The sequence below is a fragment of the Xenopus laevis genome, chromosome 9_10L (assembly GCF_017654675.1).
Source record: "Xenopus laevis strain J_2021 chromosome 9_10L, Xenopus_laevis_v10.1, whole genome shotgun sequence".
NCBI lineage: Eukaryota > Metazoa > Chordata > Amphibia > Anura > Pipidae > Xenopus > Xenopus laevis.
Window position 1 is genome coordinate 96,299,545 of NC_054387.1, and position 23,116 is coordinate 96,322,660.

General features: G+C 38.3%; 2 protein-coding genes across 5 annotated transcripts in view; one reads left to right on the plus strand and one right to left on the minus strand.

Moving 5' to 3' along the window:
- The window catches only part of nprl3.L (NPR3-like, GATOR1 complex subunit L homeolog), a 39,833-nt gene extending 24,672 nt beyond the window's left edge, over window positions 1-15,161 (minus strand). Inside the window, exons 1-7 of one of the 4 annotated variants that reach the window (XM_018234183.2) lie at window positions 15,026-15,161; window positions 13,157-13,227; window positions 12,821-12,959; window positions 11,434-11,503; window positions 10,343-10,381; window positions 6,694-6,817; window positions 3,551-3,625 (exon numbers count right to left, since the gene is read on the minus strand). In XM_018234183.2, coding sequence (XP_018089672.1) covers window positions 3,551-3,625; window positions 6,694-6,817; window positions 10,343-10,381; window positions 11,434-11,503; window positions 12,821-12,938 — 426 coding nt within the window. In that variant the 5' untranslated portion in view covers window positions 12,939-12,959; window positions 13,157-13,227; window positions 15,026-15,161. 4 annotated transcript variants of the gene reach the window in all.
- A 2,935-nt stretch (window positions 15,162-18,096) lies between these two features.
- LOC108701877 (hemoglobin subunit alpha-3-like) lies at window positions 18,097-19,026 on the plus strand (the record flags this gene model as incomplete). Its single annotated transcript, XM_018236889.2, has 2 exons — window positions 18,097-18,231; window positions 18,830-19,026. Coding segments are annotated over 2 exons (264 nt in total), but the record flags the coding sequence as incomplete, so codon positions are not given.
- Window positions 19,027-23,116: the final 4,090 nt, after the last annotated feature.

Consider the following 23,116-nt stretch of genomic DNA (forward strand, 5'->3'; position numbering starts at 1 on the left):
TGAGTTGGCTGATAAGATATGCACAAGACTTACTCTGCCTTATTACCATACTGTCTTTACTCCCTGATAATGCTAACTCACCCTGTTTATCTGAAAATACCAAAAGGACAGTATAGATTATTCATGTATTTGCGTGCCTGTGATGGCACCACCTACACATTAGTTGTGCTTGTCAGATAGTCCCATTTCTGTTTTTACATTTAAAAAAGTAATTTTTTTTGTTGTACTATTCAGTCCAATAACTTAATTACATAATTACAAAATACAATTAACTTTCTTGAGCTCAACACACTCTCCTATACCACCATATAAACTGGCGCTGGTTTCCTTTTATTATTCTAGGGTCCTCATATTTAATAGTATATCAACTTAAATGGCTTATTTCTAATATTAGGTACTAGGCTAAAAAAAATATTTGTGAAATTGTTTCTTCTGCAAAATCTATTACCATAAGAATACGTCAGTAAAGTGTATTAATCCTGAACCACATTTTTACTGTGCTTTTTCAAAATATGGATCAAATGTTGCATAAGTAAGGAATCATTTCTATTGTCATTTTATTCCATTGTGTATCTATATTGATAACCAAATCGGACACCCCATATGTATGGGGATAATACACTCACTGCACACCTTACTGCAACAAGCCTAACATTTTCTCCTTTGTACTATATTCCGATGATGCACACACTTATGTAGCATGTAGTGCAAGCAATTATTGTATTTAAGTGCAGAGAACTGCTACTCAAATGTTTTAGTGGTCATCTGTATATTTGCATTGCTTTAGGAAGTGACACTTCAAATGAAATACAGGGTTCATGGCAGTATAACTGCCTGAGGCCCATATACACCTCTAGTCGGTTCACATTCACTAAGAATTGGAAAACCTACTGTATTCATACCCGGCAGTTAAGGTTACCGAGCAATACCCATTTATAACTGGTTTCAGCCAAAGTCATTGGGTTATGTCATAAAAGGCACTGCATTTGCCCTGGGGCAGTTAGCCATAGCAACCAATCAGCAGGTAGAATTTAATGGTCATCTGTTTAAAAGCAAACATCCTATTGGTTGCTATGGCTTACTGCTCCTGGGCAAACATAGTACCATTTATTACATACAGGAGATTGTGTTTTACCCTGAAAGGAAAGAAAAGCAGCATTTATGGAAGATGAGTTTTGATTACAGTTCTCCCTGAGGGGGACATGGGTGTATAATAGCTGCAATAAAATTTCAGCAGCTTGAACAGAGGGAGAGTGAGAGTCACTCAGATGTGCAAATAGTGTTAAACAAAGAACAACAATGCATTTAATGCCGTTATATCTCTTGTGCTTTTGACAAATAGCACTTCACAGATCAGATCATACGAGCACGTGACAGCTCGGACACCTGCTTGTGAATCCCCCTAATAAAACTATTCAAAAGTCAGTCACAAGTCTTTGACAGGGTAGGCATTCTACTGCCAAAGACATAATGGCCTAGCTGTCCATTCTGCTGCTCCTCTTACCTCCCTTTCAGAGCAACCTTAGGGGGTGTCCCCAAGAAGGGCTAGCTCCTACTCACCCCCTTTTTAAAGGCAATGTTTTATTTGCTTTCATGAACATTAAACATTAACAAACAATGAACAATTCTAATCCAAACTTGTGCCATACTTACAGGTTGACAATGTCAAAGGAAATGTTTTTTGTACATGAGGACTACCTTATACATTCGCCATGTGATTCCTTGGTTGAGTGCCACACCTCCACACCTTATCAAACTACCTACTTCCCCCTTTCAGTGCATCCTTTGGGGTGGCCTCCCCAAGAAGGGACAGCACCAACTTCCCCCTTTCAGTGCAACTTTTATGGGTATCCCCTAAGAAGGGATAAGCTGCTGAACTACATGAAAAGCACTGAAATAGTCCTCTCCAGATATATTGCAGCCAGCTGGACGTTTGTCAGAAGAGATACTTTCTAAGAAAAGCTGCAGGCAGTAAGCATTAAAACCCTGAAGGCTCATCTGCTGGGACACCCCTGGCCACCTTTATAAAACATGACTTGTGTGTTCAAAACAGGGGCACATTTATATTCATTTCATTAGCATTTTATCTACAGTTAATTTTTTTTTTTGCTATTAAAGCAGTACTTTCCTCACATCTTATTAAGTATTATTCTTGCACACAATATACCTACACATGGCCAATCATTTTTACATCTTTAATATGTATTTACTTACAAAAAAATAAGATTTTTTAAATCTTATAGTTTCCCTCTTTTAAGTGGAAAGTATAAATGTAAGACAAAGAAGTCACATGTACTTTGAGGAGACAAATATTACTAGCAGGTCATGACTAAAGAGGTGTTTCACTTTTAGTATGTTATAGAATGGCAAATTCTTTGCAACTTTTTAATTGGTCTTTATTATTTATTTTATATAGTTTTTGCATTATTTGCCATTTTCTTTCGACTCTTTCCAGCTTTCAAATGGGGTAACCAACTCTATCTAAAAACAAATGCTCTGTAAGGCTACAAATGTATTGTTACTGCTACGTTTTCATTACTCTTCTTTCTATTCAAATTCTCTCCTACTTATATTCCAGTCTTTTATTTAAATCAGTGCATGGTTGCTATGGTCATTTGGACCCTAGCAACCAGATTGCTGAAATCGCAAACTGAAGAGCTACTGAATAAAAAGCTAAATAACTCAAAAACCACAAATAATAAAACATGAAGACCAATTGCAAATTGTCTCAGAATATCACTTCCTACATCATACTGACAGTTAACTCTAAGGTGAACAACCCCTTTAAGGGCAGTGATGTCCAAAATAAATTAGGTACACATGGAATGGGTTTTAAAGTTTTACAAGTATTAAGTAAGCCAAGTCTTTTATAACAGAGCTGCTTCTTATTTGGACTGCATAACTTCCAAGCCAGCCATACATTGTCTGGGTGGGAACATAGATGTTTATACATGATATATCTATATATATATATATATATATATATAATTCACTTGCTGCTATGGTTTCCTTATAGGTTTAAAAGTGCACAATATGATTAAACTAGTGTGGTGAAACCCAGTACAGTAGAACCCCCATTTTACGTTTTTCAGGATGTAAAATTCAGGAAAATGTAAAATTGGGGAAATGTATTATGCATGATATATAGGTGGGACCACAAAATAACAATGTAAAATGAGGGGAAACTTAAAATCAGGGGATGTAAAATTGAAGTTACACTGTATTCAGTGCTGAGTACTATTAATAATAATAATCCTGCTTCATTTCAAGGAATCAAACTGGAGAAAAATAAAATAAATATATATTGTGATGGCCAGCAGGGGCAATTCAGTATCAGAGCATTTATACTTCAGAGAAGACAACTGCAAATAGCACTGTTTCCCCTTATTTGCTTCATACACTTGCTTTTTCCCATATCACAAAGCCAACAATACCATTCATAACAAATCATACAAAAAGAGGACAGCATCACTTGGTTTTACAGCACCACAGCCTATAAAGTGACAGAACCATTGATTTAACAATAACAAAATGTTTCAGCTTAGCTTACCCTTAAGGCAAACACAACATTGAAAAGAATCATCGTTGGCGCTTCTCTTTTTGGAGAAGGGTCAGTTTTTGAAACCTAAAATATAAAAAAAGACAAAAAAAATTGCAAAATAGTTATTGCATTTTTTCTTACATTATTCACACATCTGTAGAACAAAAGAGAGACAAATTACTTCACTGGTCTAAGGTGCTACTTAAAGAACATACTAAATTCCCAGAAAAGTTTCTATAGAATATGATGTTAGAATATCATAGGTTAATGAGGGGTTTAGTGACAAAAGTGGGTTAACCATTGCTATGGCCCTAGATGGTGCCCTGCCCCTGGACACTGCCCCCCCCCCAAACTATAGGCCCTAGGTAACCACCTCGGATGGCATTATAGTTATCCACCACTGTCAGTGACCATACAGAACAGAATTCCTCAGGCCATTGATATTCTTTATAGCAGGGGTCCCCAACCTATATTTACTCGTGAGCCACATTTAAATATAAAAAGACTTGGAGAGCAACACAAGCATGAAAAATTCCATGGGGATGTCAAATAAGGGCTGTGATTGGCTGTTTGGTAGCCTTTATATGGACTTGCAGCCTACAGAAGCCTCTGGTTTTTATGCAACGAAAACTTGCCTTCAAGCCAGGAATTGAAAAATAATCACCTGCTTTGAGGCCACTGGGAGCAACATCCAAGGGGTTGGTGAGCAACATGTCGCGAGCTACTGGTTGGGGATCACTGCTTTATCGTATATTTAAATGTACAATCGAAGACTGTATTCCTTATAAAACATAGGGTCACATAAATGACAAATCTAAGGACATACATTTTTTGGAGCATTATTCCTACTCACATTAGCTAGAACAGGAATAAAATATTGAATACTGTTGTTATGTATATTACTGTTTTGCTTCAGAATAAAGTAGTTAGCCTGCACCTTACCCATGATGCTCTCCACAGGACTGATATTGCAGACACAATTGCTGCTGATCAAACTACTCCTACCACAGCAATAAACAAGTCACTCTGTAACAGCCTGGTCTTTGCCACTGCTTTGCTTAGAGCTGCTTTCCTCCTTCATATAGTTTTATATGAAGTAAGCGAGGCCAGTCTGTCATTTTTCCTGAGGAAAAACTGATCAGCTGTCACGGATGTTTTGTCGCCAACATCGAGTGTGAAGCACAAAATAAAGCTCCATGTGCAATTGCTGGCTCTGCTTCAGGTGATTATAGTAGTCTCACCCCCTATTAAAATCTTATAAAACTATTAGTAGTTACACAAAAGTTCAATAACCAAGTTACCAAAAAGTTCAATGACCATAAAAATGTTTTAATGTCTATACATTGTATATGTTTAAATATGGATCATGCAAAAAGCAAAGGTAACGTTTCGTGAAAATGTTATAACCTTATTACACCACAAGAGGGAGAGATATCCTTTACTAATCCGTTTAGGACATGAACTGTTTGAAGAGGTTAGTGAACAGAACCTAGAATTGTCAGTAAATAATTGTATTTATAATTCAATATTGAAAAATTTACAAATATGTTTGAATGAAATGCATTGTTATCAGAATTCTTTGAAATCATATTCATATACACCCTTTCTCTTATTTTAGTAGGTTTTTAGAAAAAATGCTACGCTGAATATTTTAACGATAAAAAAAAAAGTTGAGAAGTTTTAACCCAGCGTTCAAATATCTACATTGTTGCCGCATGTGAAAAATATAATAATGGAGCTAATACTGTGCAAAACACTTCTGGCTCCAGCAAACCAGTTGACTCATCAGTATTACCAGACACTAGTTGCTGAATGCTTTAGGTTGTTTTTTGCTAGTAACATGAATTCTTCAGGAAACAGTGAGCAATATTTCTGCAGCTATAGCCCATAAAGCACACAATGCATTGTAATTAGTGGTGCAAACTGAAGCTTCTAGTGCACACGGCAAACTCGTTCTAGGCCCCCCATAAACTTTGGGAATAGGATATATTTAGAAACGCATATTGAAACTGTCAGTGCCCCACTGAGTCCCCTATCCTGCTTGCCCCACAGCTGTCTCAGGATCTACTTCTTCTATAGCTATGCATGTTTTGTGGTGCTGCCTACCTGAGACTTCATAATGTAACTAGTTATACACTCTGCCAATGCCAGTTATGGAAAAAGATACTGATACAGATATGTGACCTGTTATCCAGAATGCTTGGGACCCCGGGTTTTCTGGATAAGGGATCTTTCACTAATTTGGATGTCCATACCTTACGTCTACTATAAAACCATTTAAACATAAATAAACCAAATAGGATTGTTTGGCCTCCCATAAGGATTAATTATATCTTACTTTGGATTAAGTTCAGGATGCTGTTTATTATTACCAAGACAAAGAGTATATAGGAGACGGCCTTCCTGCAATTCAGGGTTTTCTGAATAATGCATCCCATACCTGTAGTCTCACTCACAGTCATCGAGATGTCCAAAACAGAGCACGGAGGCCCCCAACTAACTGCTCACACCCAATTACAGAGTGAAAAGTGCAAATAAAGGCAGATTGTGTGCATGCTGCGCTTTGGTTAGCAAATGAGCCCTGCAACGTGCTACAGAAGCTTGTAGTTTCTGCCTAATGCTGAATTAGCAGTGTAAAATATATTGTGTACTTATTTGGGAGGTATATTTCATGCTTCATAAAGTGTATTTTGTGCGGCATTAATTTGTTAATGACCTGTCACCTGCTGCACACATGCCTGCTGATGTTTCCCTACACAACAGAAGGTTATACTTCATGTTTAGATAAGAAAGAGAAATTATGAATATAACTGAATGCAATACTAGTGTATACACTTACACATTACCACATACCCATGAAATCAAACATACTTTAGCCTCATACCTGCTATGTTTCGCATCAGTGATTACTTTAATCATGTAAGTATCTGAGTGGTGAGTTTGGATGCAGTTCTAGACTACAGATATTGACTGTTTCTTACATTCTATTCTCTTAAAAAATGATGTCTATTTCTGTTACAAATATAGAATGCGAAAAATACCATTTCTATGAACAAAAGTCACTGTAACTGCTTACAAAATGAATGAACTGTTAATATGGCTCTTACTAATCTATAGTAAGCAAAGAAGCAGATTACAGTTGCTAAAGATACCTGTGCATGCTGAAGCAGTGTTGGGTGGCCAACAAATCGCACGTTGTCAATCTTCAGTTCAAACTTTTTGCCACACATATCCGATTTGGTTGCCAAAATTGTTGCAAGTATGACATCCGAGAACCTTTTAAAGTGTCGAAAGAGTTACAAAAGATAAAAAGTGCATTTTGAAAAAGAAATTACTGTTATTCAAACAAATTCATCGGTTTAAGGTATTTGTAACATAATTGATTAAAGCTCTATCAAGAGAAGTGAAAGTGCCTTAAATTAAAGATCGTGACTGCATGCTTATTAATTCCATGCTAAGTGAGGGTTTAAATAGATTGTGAACAATAAGCTTTTGTTAATGAGAAAGCTCTTTTGTTCTGATATAGAGTGTAACAAAATTTTGTTTGCCAAACTAAAACTTATTACTGACCCTCTTCCATAAAACTCTTTGAACTAACATACATCTCTATTTACTAGTATTTTCTGCAGGTACAGTGGAAATCTCTTTCTGCACAAGTGAATGCACACAGAATACAATGTACACCATATTCAGTTGATGTTCTGAAACCCCCTTAAAAGAGAAACAAACCCGTACTAGAAAAAAACCCTACCCCCCTACCCTGCGTAGACCAACCTCCCTTCTCCCCCACGGGCAAATGCCCCTAATTGTTTACTTACCCCTCCGTGCAGATCTAGCCTTGGGAGTTCACGGGCGCCATCTTCTTTTTTCGATCTTATTCGTAATCTGAGCGGAATTTCGGAAATTTCCAGGACTTTCGGTGCATGCTCAGTCGTTCGTGACCAGAAATTTACTCCAACTGCCCATGCTCCGAAATTACACTCAGATTCCGAAGAAGACCGAAAAAAGAAGATGCCGCCCATGAACTCCTGAGGCCAGATCTGCACTGAGGGGTAAGTAAAAAATTAGGGGCATTTGCCTGGGGGGGGGGCAGTTAGGCTGTGGGGGAGGAGGGAGGTTGGTCTACGCAGGGTAGAGGGGTAGGGGGTTTTTCTAGTACGGGTTTGTTTCTCCATTAAAGGAGAATTAAACCCTTTCCAGATATAACAGCCCCTCAATTGCCCTCAATCTGCCAATAGGAGCACTAATATAGGTAATACACTGTACGGGGAGGGTGAGGTAAAGGGGGCAGATCGAGGGCAATTGAGGGGGCTGTTATATCTTGGGGAGGTTTAGTTCTCCTTTAAGCTTTGCTAACACAAAAACATATCAGTTTTTTTTATTTGTGCTTATAATGCTTTACTTTAGCTAAATGTAACATCAAGCAATTTTGCATCCTCAGTGACTTCTGAGCAGTCTGACACAACTTTAACAAAAGACTGTTGTGGTTGCAAGGGGCAGGCCAGCAAACAAGCCCCAATGACACTACAAAAGGCATTGGGCTCCTAGCCACTAAGATGTGGACAGCTACATGATACTGTTTTATGTGAAAAACAATACTGTCTGGACAAATTCTATCTATGGCATCCATGATCAAATGTTTCACTTATTCATTTGCTTTACTGGGCCTGATATAGAAACAAACACTGGGCATATTTCTCATCGGTGCACTAATGCATTATAACCACTTAGCTAATAATTTAGGACTGTCTGCTGCGTGAAGAAGAATAAATGTACATTTCAACACTAGTGCAATTTTATCCAGTGTAAAACCAATTAGTCTTAAAGGCGAACTAACGCTTAAAGGACAAGGAAAGTTAAACTAAAGAAGTAAGCTAGACATGTTGTACATTATGTTTTGGGCTTCTGTACCAGCCCAAGGCAACCACAGCCCTTCACTGAACATGCTCTGTGCTGCTGTCAGTTACAGAGCTTAGGGACCGACTCAAAATATACAGTACATATAGAATATAAATGTCACAATATAAGGCTGATTAGTAATTAATACAGATAATTACTACATGGCAGCACAGAAACCAGTGCAACTAGCATCAGAATTTAGTAATCAGCCCTGTAGCATCAGCTTGTAACCTTGTTTTCTAATGGATAATTTGTGACGACCCCTAAGCTTAGCTTCTCAACAGCTTCTCAGAGCCCACTGAGCATGTGAGTGTCTCAGACACTTTTTCAAGATGGTGACCCCCCTGTGACAAGTTTGAAGTTCTGAGAAGCTGCAACTTTTGGCTGGTGCAATAAGTTCAGTATATAAAACATGGCATTTTTAGTCCTATTCATTTTTAGGGTTTCCTTCTCCTTTAACAAAAGAAATAGGGCAGAAATGTTATACATTATGTTTTGGGCTTCTATACCAGCCCAATGCAACTATAGCCCTTTAGCAGGGAAGATCTGTGTCTCCAAAGATGCCCCAGTAGCTCCCCATCTTGCTTTCTACTGCTTCACTGAACATGTTCTGTGCTGCTGTGACTTACTGAGCTTAGAGACCTTTGCACAAGATACTGAACATATATAAAAGTCACAATATAAGGCTGAGGCTGATTAGTAAATTATAATTATAGCCCTGTAGCATCAGTTTTTATAACAGACGGACCTCATTTTCTGTTTGATGAATTGTGACAACCCCTAAGCTTAGCTCCTCAATAGCTGCTCAAAGCACAACCAGCACAAGATGGGAAACTCCTATGATCAATACTTCTATAGAGATGCTGAACCTTTAGGTTGGTTTAATAAGTTCAATATAATATATGGCATTTCTATCCATATTATTTTTTAATACTTAATTCCCCTTTAAAGGAACAGCTTTTGGTTATTTCTTGCTATTTCTTCTACTCAATAAAAGTCAAAGCAAGATACAAACCACATGCAGTTGTCTAAATACATTTTTCCCATTGTGGACAAGTGGATTTGCTTCGAGTGTCACTTGAAAGCATGTGGATAACTTTTCACATTGACAATAGTACAGATGCTTCATTCTTGTGACATTTACACAAGAATGCGGACGACTGCACTACCAGGCACAAATAGAAGTCAATGCTCCAGCTGCCGAAGAACAATATTCAGAAACACCAGCAGCTGTTGCTGTCTTTGTGAATCAACATTTGAACAGGACCTCCTCAGAGCATGACAAAAACCCTGCCAATAAACAATTGATATTGGAAGTGTTGGTTGCCCATACAGTGCCGTTTGTCTGCTGCTGTTCTCTGCTGAAATGCTCTGTCATCGCTTTAAATGCTTCCAAATGACAAACAGTCTATTACACATGAAACAGTGACAGGCATTTTTTCCCCATTCTACAGCACTTAATATGCTCCTATGTGTGTCATTAATTTACCCACCCACTTAGATTGTAAGCTCTATGAGACAGGGATCTTTTCATTCTAGTCTTTTTGACACCTAGCTCTTATTGGTTAATGTAACTGTACTTTGTATTTATTAATGTATTGCCCTGTTTGTTCTATTCATTTATTAAGTACAGCATTATGTGTAAAAAAAAATATACATATATACATACTTACCATTATTGAGCCAAATATAAATGAATAATACAGAAGAGCAGATCTTTGTGCACACTCTCCATTAGTATGCATTTTTTTTATTACCATTTATTAAAACAAACTAATTGCAGTAACTTGAGTTAGTCTTATTTTCAGATTAATTAGAATGTATAGGAAGAAATGAAGGTTCATTAGAAAGAAATAGATGCATTCTAAACAAAGCATTATTGTTTAGAATGTCCAGTCTTACCCTTCAACCAATTGCTCATCTGTTAGAGGACATGGCTCTCTGGAATAGGAATGGGGGCATCAACAAAGAAAAACAAGTAACAAATAATAACACAATATACAACCTAACATTTTGCTTCTTATGGCTGTCAATAGAGTTAGATATATAGATACAGATATGGGATCTATTATCAGAAATGCTTGGGACCTGGAGTGCTCCAGATAAGGGTTTTTTTTCTGTATATGTGAAAGGATGAACCTTTATACATTAGAATTAGTAACAGAGATGCTAAATTTACAAGACTTTAGTGAAGTTTGCAAATTCCGCATCCATGGTATAAATGCAAACAAGTTGCATAGGAATGTTCTATACAAACAATAAGCTATAATCATATTTCCTATTTAAAAAATGTGCTACATTAAGGAGCGTAATTACTAGGGATGCACCGAATCCACTATTTTGGATTCGGCCGAACCCCCGAATCCTTCACGATAGATTCGGCCGAATACTGAACAGAATCCACATATGCAAATTAGGGGTGGGAAGGGGAAAACATTTTCTACATGCTTGTTTTGTGACTAAAAGTCACGCAATTTCCCTCCCCGCCCCTAACTTGCATATGCAAATAAGGGTTTCTACTTTTCATTTATAATCCAATTAAAGGTATTGGAACATGGGGAGATTTGTAGTGTTTTACCACCCCACCAGGGTGGGGAACAAAATGTTACAAATCTCTCCAGCATTCAAAGTGAACAGGTGTATATTACTTGAAAATGCAAAGCCCTGAATTATTCACTGCTACATTAATATTGTCATAGATATGCTTCATTGTGTGCAGATATCAGACTTGTAAGGTTGGCAATGAAATTGATACATTAGAATTTCAAAAATATTACGCAAAACATTATTTACATTAGCAATACCTTGAATATTTATTAATGTATCATACCACATAACACAGTATATTTCATTCTTCTATTAACAGGACATCCTGTCCTATCATTTTTAGTGTTTACTTTTGCTTCAACAATAAACTTCTAAAGGTATTCTATGACCTTACAGAATTTTTGTTTGCTACAAAAAATATGTTATGTAAAATAAAGATATCTTACTTGGAATCTCCATCTGGATCATCACAATTGTCCCCTGTGTTAGGTAAGGCATAACAGCTCCTTGGATTAACTGTACCAAAAACAAAATGGAAAAAAATAAATTATTTTTTACACTCAGATTTATTACCCTTCATATTAATCAAAATGCAAAAGGGATAAACTAACATGCTACAAAGACATAACAGGCATTATCATGTGTAGGTCATGGTGCAAGGTGCAAAACATTCTGGCAAGTTTTCTGCACTTTTTGCCCTGCAGTTCAAGGCCTCAGGAATCTGCAGTCCAAACACCTACAATGAATACAGCACTGCCTGTGGTCAGCAGTTCTGTATTCATGATGGGTTGGGTGAGGGGCACACAGGTATCAGGTATACTGTTTGTAACTTCTCTTAGGACTCTGCTTGGACTACTGCTGCTGATTCTGGTTTGACCTTTGCCTGGATTTGTCTCATCCCGCTCCTGATGCTTTCGGTCTCAGTTAAATGCCTATAAACTGTGTTATTCGGCACCTATGTTACTCATTCCTGTTCCTAACCCAGGCTCTGAGTTTCCAGAGAGAGGTATAGGGAAGGTTTAATTTGCTGGACCCGCCGTACAATGTTCCCTCTAATTCTGTTTAGCTATGTGCAAATTATTTTGTGCGCACATTTCAAACTTGGGTGCTCAGGTCAAACTGTTGTGTGCACTGGCCTCAAGCGCACTGCTTATATGGATACACTAAAGTGTGCATTTTTGCGCCAATACAGATGATCCGCTGAGTTTGCCCTTGGCCTAAACCATGGAGGAACAAAACTACCAATGTCTGGAAAGATTTTTGCCCTGTAAAGAAAACGTTGTTTTTTTAAGGGTTTTTTTCTTGAAATTATTATGAACAGGAGTTGGAAAATAATCCACCTTGTATGTCTTTAACTTCAGTGGGTAAACTTTGTGTTCCTGCAATCTACTGGTTTTACCTGGTAAGATTAGTATTAGAAATAGTAATGGTCCTAGAAGCCAAATATTTGGAGAGTATTTCTGTCTGTCTGTCCAACATCAGAAAACAAAATATTTTTACTTAGCATATACGTCTGGTTGACATCAGTAGGAAAAGCCAATTATTGCTTTTGACCCTTCATTAATGCTGGAAAATATGTACTAGCACAGCGGTGCCCAATAGATGTATAACGATTAATCTGCATTGCTTGACCTAGTTGCCAATAGATTTCAGCACATTCAATACTCTATTTAGTGCACTTTTCGGAGTAAATCATTCTCATAATTCACAAGTAAAAATAAAATCTGGGAAATATCTGTTCCTTTTAATACAACAGTTTGTACAGGTAAGAGAAATACTGGACATGACTTTTGCAAGCCAAAGTTTGTTGACCTGTTTGTTTATGACACTTACTTGTCTTCGATAAATGAGGCTCATGGTTTCTCTGAAAAGGGTATCTGAATAGTAGCTTATTTCCTCTGCTTCCCGAACTCACCAGAATTACACTGATAGGACTGGTGTTTTCACCCATATTTAGGGATGATTAAAAACCCTGAAAAATATAAAACATAAAATAGAATGTATTATGGCAGGTGGAATCATAAATGAAAATACTAATTACAGATAAAAAAGAAATTAAACGTTGACACAATTATATACGTTGGAAAATTAAACATCATTTAACCAAGTCATGAAACGGATGTTCCTACAAGTCATTGACCTGTAAAACAAGCTCAAAGCTAGACTCACAATCAATCTTCCTTTTGGATTCAGGTGTCACTCTTGCTGGAAACACTGACATGGAATTTCGAAAGTCTAAGCTTTAAAGTAATGAAAAAGAAAAAGTATTCAAAAACAACAATGAAAAGACCAATAGGACTGGAACTGGTACAGATTTGACCTATCAAAATCCAGTATATTAAGGTCACGTTCATGCAGTATATGCTAAGAGGCAGAATACATGACATTATACAAGAGCTCTGAAACATTTCTGTGTCACCTTTTGCCATACAGAACAGGATGAATTTAAATCAGCAGTAGAATTTGAAAAGCAAAATCTAGCATCCTAGACTGCATATTGAATGCATTTAAAGTTATTAAAAGTCATGCTTTATGTTATTTGAAATGATGTTTTCATACAATGTATTGGAGCCAACTAGAGACATGCTCTGTGCTTTTTACAATGATCAAAAACAGTGTTTGGTAAAATAAGCAAATACAAACAAGCAAAGTCCCTATTTGCTTTAAAGGCACCATTGCAAAACCTGTAAACTTTCTTGAACATACCTACAATAGAGACAGAACTGTGCAGAGGTGGGGACATAATCTGGGACATGGCCAGGGGTATAATAGGACATTACATGGCATGTGCAATAGAACAGAGGCAAACACATTATACAATTATATGTTATACAGTGCAAACATAACATGAAAGGGATGCAATTCCCCAATTGCAGGGGTCCCCAACCTTTTTTACCTGTGAGCCACATTCAAATGTAAAAGGATTTGGGGAGCAACACAAGCATGAAAAATTATCTTGGGTGCCAAATAAGGACTGTGATTGACTATTTTGCAGCCATTATGTGGACTGGCAGCCTAAAGGAGGCACTATTTGGCAATATGCTTAGTTTTTATGCAACTTGCTTTCAAGCCAGGAATTCAAAAATAAACACTTGCTTTGAGGACCCAAAGAGCAACATCCAAGGGGTTGGTGAGCAACATGTTGCTCACAAGCTACTTGTCGGGGATCACTGCCCAATTGCATTGTCGGTGTGCAGAATGCAGTTTATTATAAAACCATTACAGGGCATTGCCACAACACACCAAAATAATATATTTGGCCAAGTTGATGCGTCTGAACATCAATAAAAATCTATGATAGGTAACACCTTGAATATGTACAACAAAATGCTGCATTTATTTTTAAAATTAATCAAACACAAAAATGACATAATCTGCCTCTTTGCAGATGGCAATATAAAATGCAACCTGGTTGTTAGGGGCCACTGACCCTGGCAGCCCCTGGCTCTCTCAAGCTAAAATATGTATTGCTATTACGTTGTATTACATATCCTTCCATTCAGGACTTCTTGTGTTTATGTTCCACTGGATTGATGCTAGGATAAATTAGACCCTAGCAACCAGAGAGACAGCTGAACTGCAAAACTGGAGAGAATGCTAAATGTATGTATACATGGCATAAAACTGGCATCATTTTAAATCCAATAAACCAGACAGACAGCACTAGCAGAATGTAATAACATTGATTGTAACTGCACTAAACTGTACAGGCAAGCTGAACATGTTAGGGTTGTATAAACACTTGTTGTTAATGGTACAAAAAAAGCTGATAATAGAATTGCAAGGGTTTATTTACCAGATCATGGACATGCGCACTACAAGACTGGCACTGCTATGGTGGCACGGGCACAGAGCTGCTCACAATACACTGTATTAAGGCTAGGTTCATTCAGTATATGCTATATCAGCTGCAGGACGGTCAAAAGCAAGAACTGGTACGCCGGAGCACATCATAAAGAATTGAATAATCTAATAAGGCATTTCAAGTTGTTAAAAGTGTTTATATGTAATTATAAAATGTATTGAATCCATTCAGACCACAGTCCCGGATCACTACACCGACACTAAAGGTCCAGCTCCTTGGCTTCTGTAAGACAGCTGATCCGGAATCTCATCTCGCGATACTATGGCGTGCAGATCACACGCAGAGAGACGCGGTGACGCGGCACGCAGCCGCATTAGGGGGAGTTACGAGCAAAGTTCGAGTATTTCTGTACAGCTAGTAGGCATCGCATACTGGGTGCGTTTTTGTCAGGGAGTTAAATAAAAAGACATGTTTGTGGTGGTTACCTGCCATTTACTCTGCCTCCAAAGTTTCGACTCTCGATATTTGCTTACCATTAAAAACCTTTAAGTATGTAATAGAATGGGAAATTCTAAGCAATTTTTCAATTGTTGTTTTTTCAATTTTAATTATTTGCTTTCGTCTGATTTTTTTTCCAGATTTTAAATGGGGGTCACTGATAGGGTTGCCATCTTTTCTGGAAAGAAATACCGCCCTTGCTATATATTTATCTTTTTCCCCCTATTAATAACAACCATCATTTTTACCGGCCAGGCCCGTAAAATACCGGCCAGGCCCGTAAAATACCGGCTAGGTGGCAACCCTAGTCACAACAACAAATGCTCTGTAAGACTATAAATATATTAATGCTACTTTTTATTAATTGTCTTATGATTCAGGCCCTCTCCTGTTTATATTCTAGTCTCTTATTCAAATCAAGGCATGGTCACTAGGGTAATTTGGATCCTAGCAAATGGATTGTTGAAATTGCAAACTGGAGTGCCGCTGAATAACAAGCTAAATAACTCAAGAATCATAAAAAATGCAAACTAATTGCAAATGGTCTCAGAATATCACTATTTACATCATACTAAGGGGCAGATTTACTAAAGAGCAAAGTGACTAATGCTAGCAACAATTCACCAGCGTTGCCACCCACAGGAACATCGCCAATTCACAGGCGCAAGTGCCAATTCGCTAGTGAACCAGACCGACACTAGTGCAGTTTTGGACCCTATCGCCAGATGTATTTTTGCTCCTGCAATCGGGCGCTACTCTGCAAATTTACTAAAGTGAAGATTTTACTTAATGTTACCTATTTCGCCAGAGTTGACTTCGCCACCTCAGACCAGGCAAAGTGCTAAAAAGAAGCTAGATCTTCCCCAATCTTCCAATCAGTCTCTTAAATCATATCCTGTGTGCCGAAAATGCAATAATGTTCAAAAAACCCTGGCGACTTCTCCCTTTTTAGGGCTCTTACACATGAGCGTTTTTACCTGCGCTCCCCTGCGTTCCGTTTTTCGGCGTTCAGCCGCAGGGGAGCGCAGGAATAGACGCATTTAATTATTTCGAATGGGGCTGTACTCACACAGGCGCATGTAGGCGCCGAACGCAGGAAAAATGCAGCATGTTGCGTCTCAACCTGCGTTCAGCGCCTACATGCGCCTGTGTGAGTACAGCCCCATTCGAAATAATTAAATGCGTCTATTCCTGCGCTCCCCTGCGGCTGAACGCCGAAAAACGGAACGCAGGGGAGCGCAGGTAAAAACGCTCATGTGTAAGAGCCCTTAAGCAGGATTGGCTGCAAAAGTCCTAACTTTTTTTGGGTAACCAGTTTTCTCCAGACATTTTATAACATATGGAACATTAATTTTACAGTGGGCTCATGTGTAGGGCATTATATTAACTCTCTTGTGTATATTAAGGTTCCCTGGACATGTGTAATAAAAAGTGTTAACTTCAAGGGGCACATTTACTTAGCTCGAGTGAAGGATTAGAATAAAAAATACTTCGAATTTCGAAGTATTTTTTTGGCTACTTCGACCATCGAATTGGCTACTTCGACTACGACTTCGACTTCAAATCGAACGATTCGAACTTGCAAACACAAAGCACTCATGGAACCAACCCTGGGTTTAACAGGTGGTCAAAGGCATCCCATAGCAGTTGCAATTATAACTTTGCCACTCTTGGTGCAATAAGAATGATTCTATATGGCATTGCACAAATCACTTCTGAAAGCAATTTAAATGATCCAGCTCCATTATTTATATATGGTAATAGTGACAGTGACATAATTGTAGAACAAAATTAACAATAAAGTGCAAACATTTTTACATGGATCCCATTCTACATTCACAAATAAAGGAAAGGGCACTCACCACAGACTATTGCTAAATACTAGGGATGCACCGAATCCAAGATTCGATTTGGGATTTCGCCAGGATTCTGCCTTTTTCAGCAGGATTCGGACTCGGCTGAATCCTTGTGCATGGCTGAACCAAATCTGTATCCTAATGTGCATATGGAAAATCAAGTGCCTTTTGTCATAAAACAAGGAAGTAAAAAATATTTTTCTCCACCCTTTCCTTTCCCACCCCTAATTTTGCATATGCAAATTAGGGTTCGGTATTTGGCCGAATCCCAAAAAGTGGATTTGGTGCATCCCTACTAAATACACCTATATACTGCTTAATACACCTATAAATAGTTATACTCTGGGCTAGCAGTAGTGCCAAGAATAAGGCTTGTGACTAGAAGGTATATAGTACCAATATAAAAATTCCATAGCAGAAGCACTCGCGGTAAACAAATTTGTAAAACAACGTGGGAAAAAGTTTATTACTCCATATTTAATGTGTTTCGATATATATCAGCACATCATGCCACAGTCAATAAAAATCACTGGGCATTCTATATGAGTTATCTTAATTGCATCTGTTTAGCATGTTTTTTAAGGGTAAGGTCACACTTGGAGATTCGGGGAGATTTAGTCACCCGGCGACTAATCTTCTCGAACGGCTTTCCCCTGTTTTTCGCCTGCTCGAATGATAAATCGACTGAGGCTTCGGAAAACGAATCGCTGCGAGTGCCATGCCGCAGTCGATTTCTCATTTGAGCAGGCGGAAGACAGGGGGAAGCCGTTCGGAGAGATTAGTTGCCCCAAAGAAGAGGCGATTAGTCGCAGGGCGACTAAATCTTCCCGAATCTCCAGATGAGACCTTACCCTAAAGGTAAGTTGGTCGTAAATCAACACCAGGCGTACAAATAAAGATGTCATGTCCATACCAGTTGAACAACCACAACTAAATTCACATTTTAAAAAAAACCCACAAATGGAGGAAAGGTCCTGGGTGCCATTGGAGAGGCCACCAAACACCTGGACAACCTGGATACTGCTCTGTCCAAGCTGAGTGACCTGCATGCTTACAACTTGAGAGTAGATCCTGGAAACTTCAGGGTAGGTTGTAACTAATAACATAAAATCTGTAATAAAATCTATAATAAGGCATTTACGGGTGAAAGTAATGTACGAGTCTAAAGTGTGCTACTTGTGTAGCAACCCATAGCAACATAGATTGCTTCCTATAAGTTAATAGACAAGTAGCAACCATTATGTAAAAAGTCTTACAGTACTATGTTTTTAACCATAATAGAATGTTCCTATGCTGGCAGTATCCAAGTTATGTTGATTAATTATAATCGGGCCAATAGATACCTCCAAATGTCTGTACTTATGAGATGTACATGTGGATTTTAGTATACTAGGATGTATCTTCTTGGCAAATGGGTAAGTCAACAGCAAAAACTTGAGGGAACCACTTAGTTTGATACATGTCTATATGCACTCTGATCTCAGATGTTTATGACCCTAATACCTATTCACATGACTATATTTAGTTGACTTTGAGAGGTTCAAAAGTTTTAAATGGGTAGAATTCAGCTAGATATTTAGAGATCTAACTGCAATCTATATGGTATTTCTGTAGAAAAATCAAAGTTAGTTTTCCCATTCTGGCAGCTAACAAATTATTGATCACCATGTCCTTTTCTTGCAGCTTCTGTCCCACACTATCCAGGTGACTCTGGCTGCCCATTTCCAGGCTGAATTTGATGCCACAGCCCAGGCTGCTTGGGACAAGTTCCTCGCTGCCATTTCCACTGTTCTTACCTCCAAGTACAGATAAATGCAGACTGGTCCTTCAAATGAAGCTAAAATAAAAGAGATAAATAAAGTTTATAAAATACATCTAAACCTTTTGAGTTAATTCGATTTGTTTCAGTCTATGGTAAATTCTAAATGCAGTGTTGCTTAAGAGCTATGATTATTCTTTTTATTCATGTGATGTACTTATTCAGAACACTGAATAGCCTGTGTAGTAGGCAACAGTTCCCCAGTTACTAGGTGTAAAAAATATTTTTATTCATACATACACATGGGGCAGATTTATAATAGTGTGAGGTTAGAGATCACCCCAATAAAACCCTTTCTACCTTCATCCCTATGGGATTTTAGAAGCATATTTTTGAAATGGTGACACCCACCCACTGGAGTCATAGCCAGGACTGCAGAAAATATAATAGCCAGGCAAACACTGCTTTAATAGCCATTCATATTATAGTAGAATGCTTTAATACGTAACTTGATTTTACATAACTTATGCAGCCAACTCACACTGTATGAATTGATATTAAAGTTATTGACTCAGAGAAGCATGAATGGTTTTGGTTGCAACGGGTGGTGAAATCTAAGGGGTTATATCATAACAGGTCCAAAATCAAAGTCTACTTAGGTCTCGAAATACATAACAACCAATCAGAGGATTCTTTTCATAATATTTCTGAAACTTCCAATACAATTTGACAACTTTATATAAAAATTCAAAATCCCTAACTGCCATTCTGAGATAAAAAGATCCAGGTGTGAGGAAGTTAGAATTACTTCTGCTTTGCACAACATTAAGCCCACACTCCCTTTTCTATCCTTGCAATATTTTAACTTTTAAAAAAAAAGTTAACAGAAAGTATATAGTGCAATATTGTCAAAACAATAACCCGTGGAATGAATAGAAATTACTGGACCCACAGCAAATTATTTTTCAGGCCCCCAAATTGTCTAGAGATTGACCTCTTTTACCAATATTTATTGAAATTGTATATGAATTAGGACCTCATGGGCCCCTATACTTCCTGGGCCCCCTGCAGCAGCAGGGTCTGCTTCCTCTGTTGTTTCGCCCAGGGCCGCATTTATACAGTGGGTGCCTCCTTTATTCGTGCAAATTTTCATCAGTGGGAACGAAGCAATGGGGTTAAAAAACATACGATTGTATCTTCTGTGAATCCCCAGTGTTTCTGACTCAATGTGGGTGTGGTTGGGCTTCATGCCGCCCCCTAAAATGCCAGGTCCTTGGTGGCCTCTCCACAAAGTCGGGGCTGGCAGTGTCGGACTGGGACACCAGGGGCCCACCCAAAAACCTTAGACCAGGGGCCCACTCTCAGTACTATTATTCTTTCTTTCCTCACTCAACCTCTCATAGTCTCTTTTCTTTACATACTATAATCCATTGTTCCATCTATTTAGCCCCTTTTTCTCATAGAAATAGGGAATGACCATGAAATAGGCCAAATGTGTAGCAGCATGATGGCCCAATAACACCTGGGCCCACCAGGACTTTTCCTGGTATCCCGGTGAGCCAGTCCGACACTGGGGCCTGGTTATGCCTGTGATAATAACACTGTGCATAAAAAGCTTTGTTCCCAAATTGGGTCTCATGTCCAGTCCATCCATGTACTGTACGCTCACAAATCAACTGGGTATAATTGTCTTCCTAAAGAGCAGGGGTCACCAACCTTTTTTTTACCCGTGAGCCACATTCAAATGTAAAAACTGTTGTGGAGCAACACAAGAAAAACAACATTAATAGTTCCACGTGGACTGCTAACCTGCAGGAGTCTCTGTTAGAGTAAACCTGTGCCTTTAAGCCTCCAAAGCTGAATTTAAGGGAATACTGTCATGGGAAAATAGGAACTTCCCCTTCAGCCTATCCAATCCCAATGCAGCTTTACTTAAAGAACCAATGAGGGTACAGAAATTCTGAATAGGAAAAAATCTTGCGTGCAGGTGCTGCTGTCCTATTTTCTGAAGCTGGCAGCATGCTGAAAGCAGGGGGGCTAATCAAGTAAGTGAAGCATGAAACATTGTTCTATAAAAAAAAAGCTCATAAACAGCGCATAAAACAGCTCATATTTAAAACCCTGCTTCATGTAAATAAACCATTTTCATAATTAAATACTTTTCTAGTAGTATGTGCCATTGGATAATCATAAATAGAAAACTGCCATTTTAAAAAATTAGGGCAGCCCCCTGGGATAGTACGATTCACTGTGCACACAAACATACCAACAAACCATACTTGTTAGGTCACATGAGCGAATTAACAGACAGAGTTGTGTCTTTTGCTTCAACACTTCCTGTTACAGATAGAGTTGTAGTATTTCTGGTCAGGTGATCTCTGAGGCAGCACACAGACCATCACAAAATGGTGCCTCAAGGCAAGAGATGTAAAAGGGCAAGATTTACTTACATATAAATATATAGACCAGTTTGGTAAGATTCTTTAATATGCCACTTAATATGATGTAAACTATCTGTTGCTTAAGTGTTTATTTTGGGGGTATCATTTTCCTTTAAGGTGTTCTTAAAGGTGGCATACTCTTTGGCAAAAAAATGTCAATTTCAATAAGAGGTTTTACTACATACCACCTTATCAAAGAAAGTACAGTTAATGTGGATCAATATTCTTATCATGTGGGTGTCTCTAACTATGTAATAAAACAAAAAAATGCTAAAAGGAGGCTTAGGGCCCCCGTTTCGCCCTGCATTCCCCAGTGGTCAGTTTTCATGTGTTCCACTGCAGGAGAGCTCAGAATAAAATGCATCCTGTTCTTCATTATAGTGCTGTCCTGACACAGGCCAAGTGCTGAATGCAGGAAAGTGAAGCACAGGGGAATGCAGGATGAAACACCAGTATGTAAGGGCCCTTAATCCTCACCCGAATCAACCAAAATAAGTAATAATCCAATTGGTTTCATATTATTAAAAGGATGTTTATTGTATGCCCATGTAGATTAAAATAACCCCAATCGTTAAAATCATGTTACAGGGCAGATGGGGTCCTGACTCCCTAATTCACTGTACTATATGACACACAGGCCCAGGCAGAAAGTTAGGCAGTGCTGAAGACTGAAAGTCCCATAAGTGTGGTGCTATCTATGCACTGTTCTATGCACTGTTCAGACAAACATTACACAGTACACTGGGAATTCTGTTGCACTTCAAAATTGATACTTAGCTTGTTGCATAAGACGCTGTATCTACAATGGCCAAAAATCGTATATATTAGAAACAGGTCAACAATGTATACCCTCATGGTTGTGCAATATATAATTAAAAATGTAGGGTTGGCAACTGGGGGACCCTTTTGTCCCTCTCCTTAATTGCTCCCACAGCAAGTCCCCAACTATCATTTTATTTCCACTGTGAATTTATCAAAGTTTTATTACATACACTGCACACTAGTACAAACTATAACAGTTGAAATCTCTCTTCCACTAGCAAATGGATTATAAGGGATTTTTTTGGGTAAGTCTACTGAAAAACATATAGCCATTATAGCCATCCACCAATACTGATTCATGCAGCTGAGTTACTATCAAGTATAAGCTATTGTGTTATTATTACAGAAAAAAAGGAAATCACTTTTAAATTTGCACCAAGGAATGCATTGTGCATAATTTTTCATTTTATGAAAGGAAATTATTTATTACATTCCCCCATATATTAAAACTGCAGCTCTTAAAAATGTCTCAGATCACAATGCCACATTTCGCTTAAATCTCTGATAAAGGAATCCAATGATCTGACAAGAGATGAAAGGCCTTCCTGGTGGTCTGAGGCTAATGTCACAAGTGCAGAAAAGTCAGGCATACAGAAATGGGCTACCCCTTCCATACTGCAAATATAGATGGGAAACAATATTTTTGCAATATTTTGGGGGTGTTTCTCCCATCACATACTCAATTTATATTCTGAAAGCTTTTCAAAAGAACTAAAGCAACCTTATTCTTTATCTGTGCCCCCAAAGGTAACCATGCAGCATCCCCATCTTCTTTTCTGCTGATTTATTAAACATGCTCTGTCAGTTACTGAGCTAAGGTACCAGTGGTGTAACTATAGAGGAAGCAGACCCTGTGGTCGTGGGGGGGCAGTTTGGCTGACTGCAGGGTCTGCTTCCTCTATATTTCCCCTCTCCCCAGCTGCTTTCTTACCTATTCCGACTTGAGTG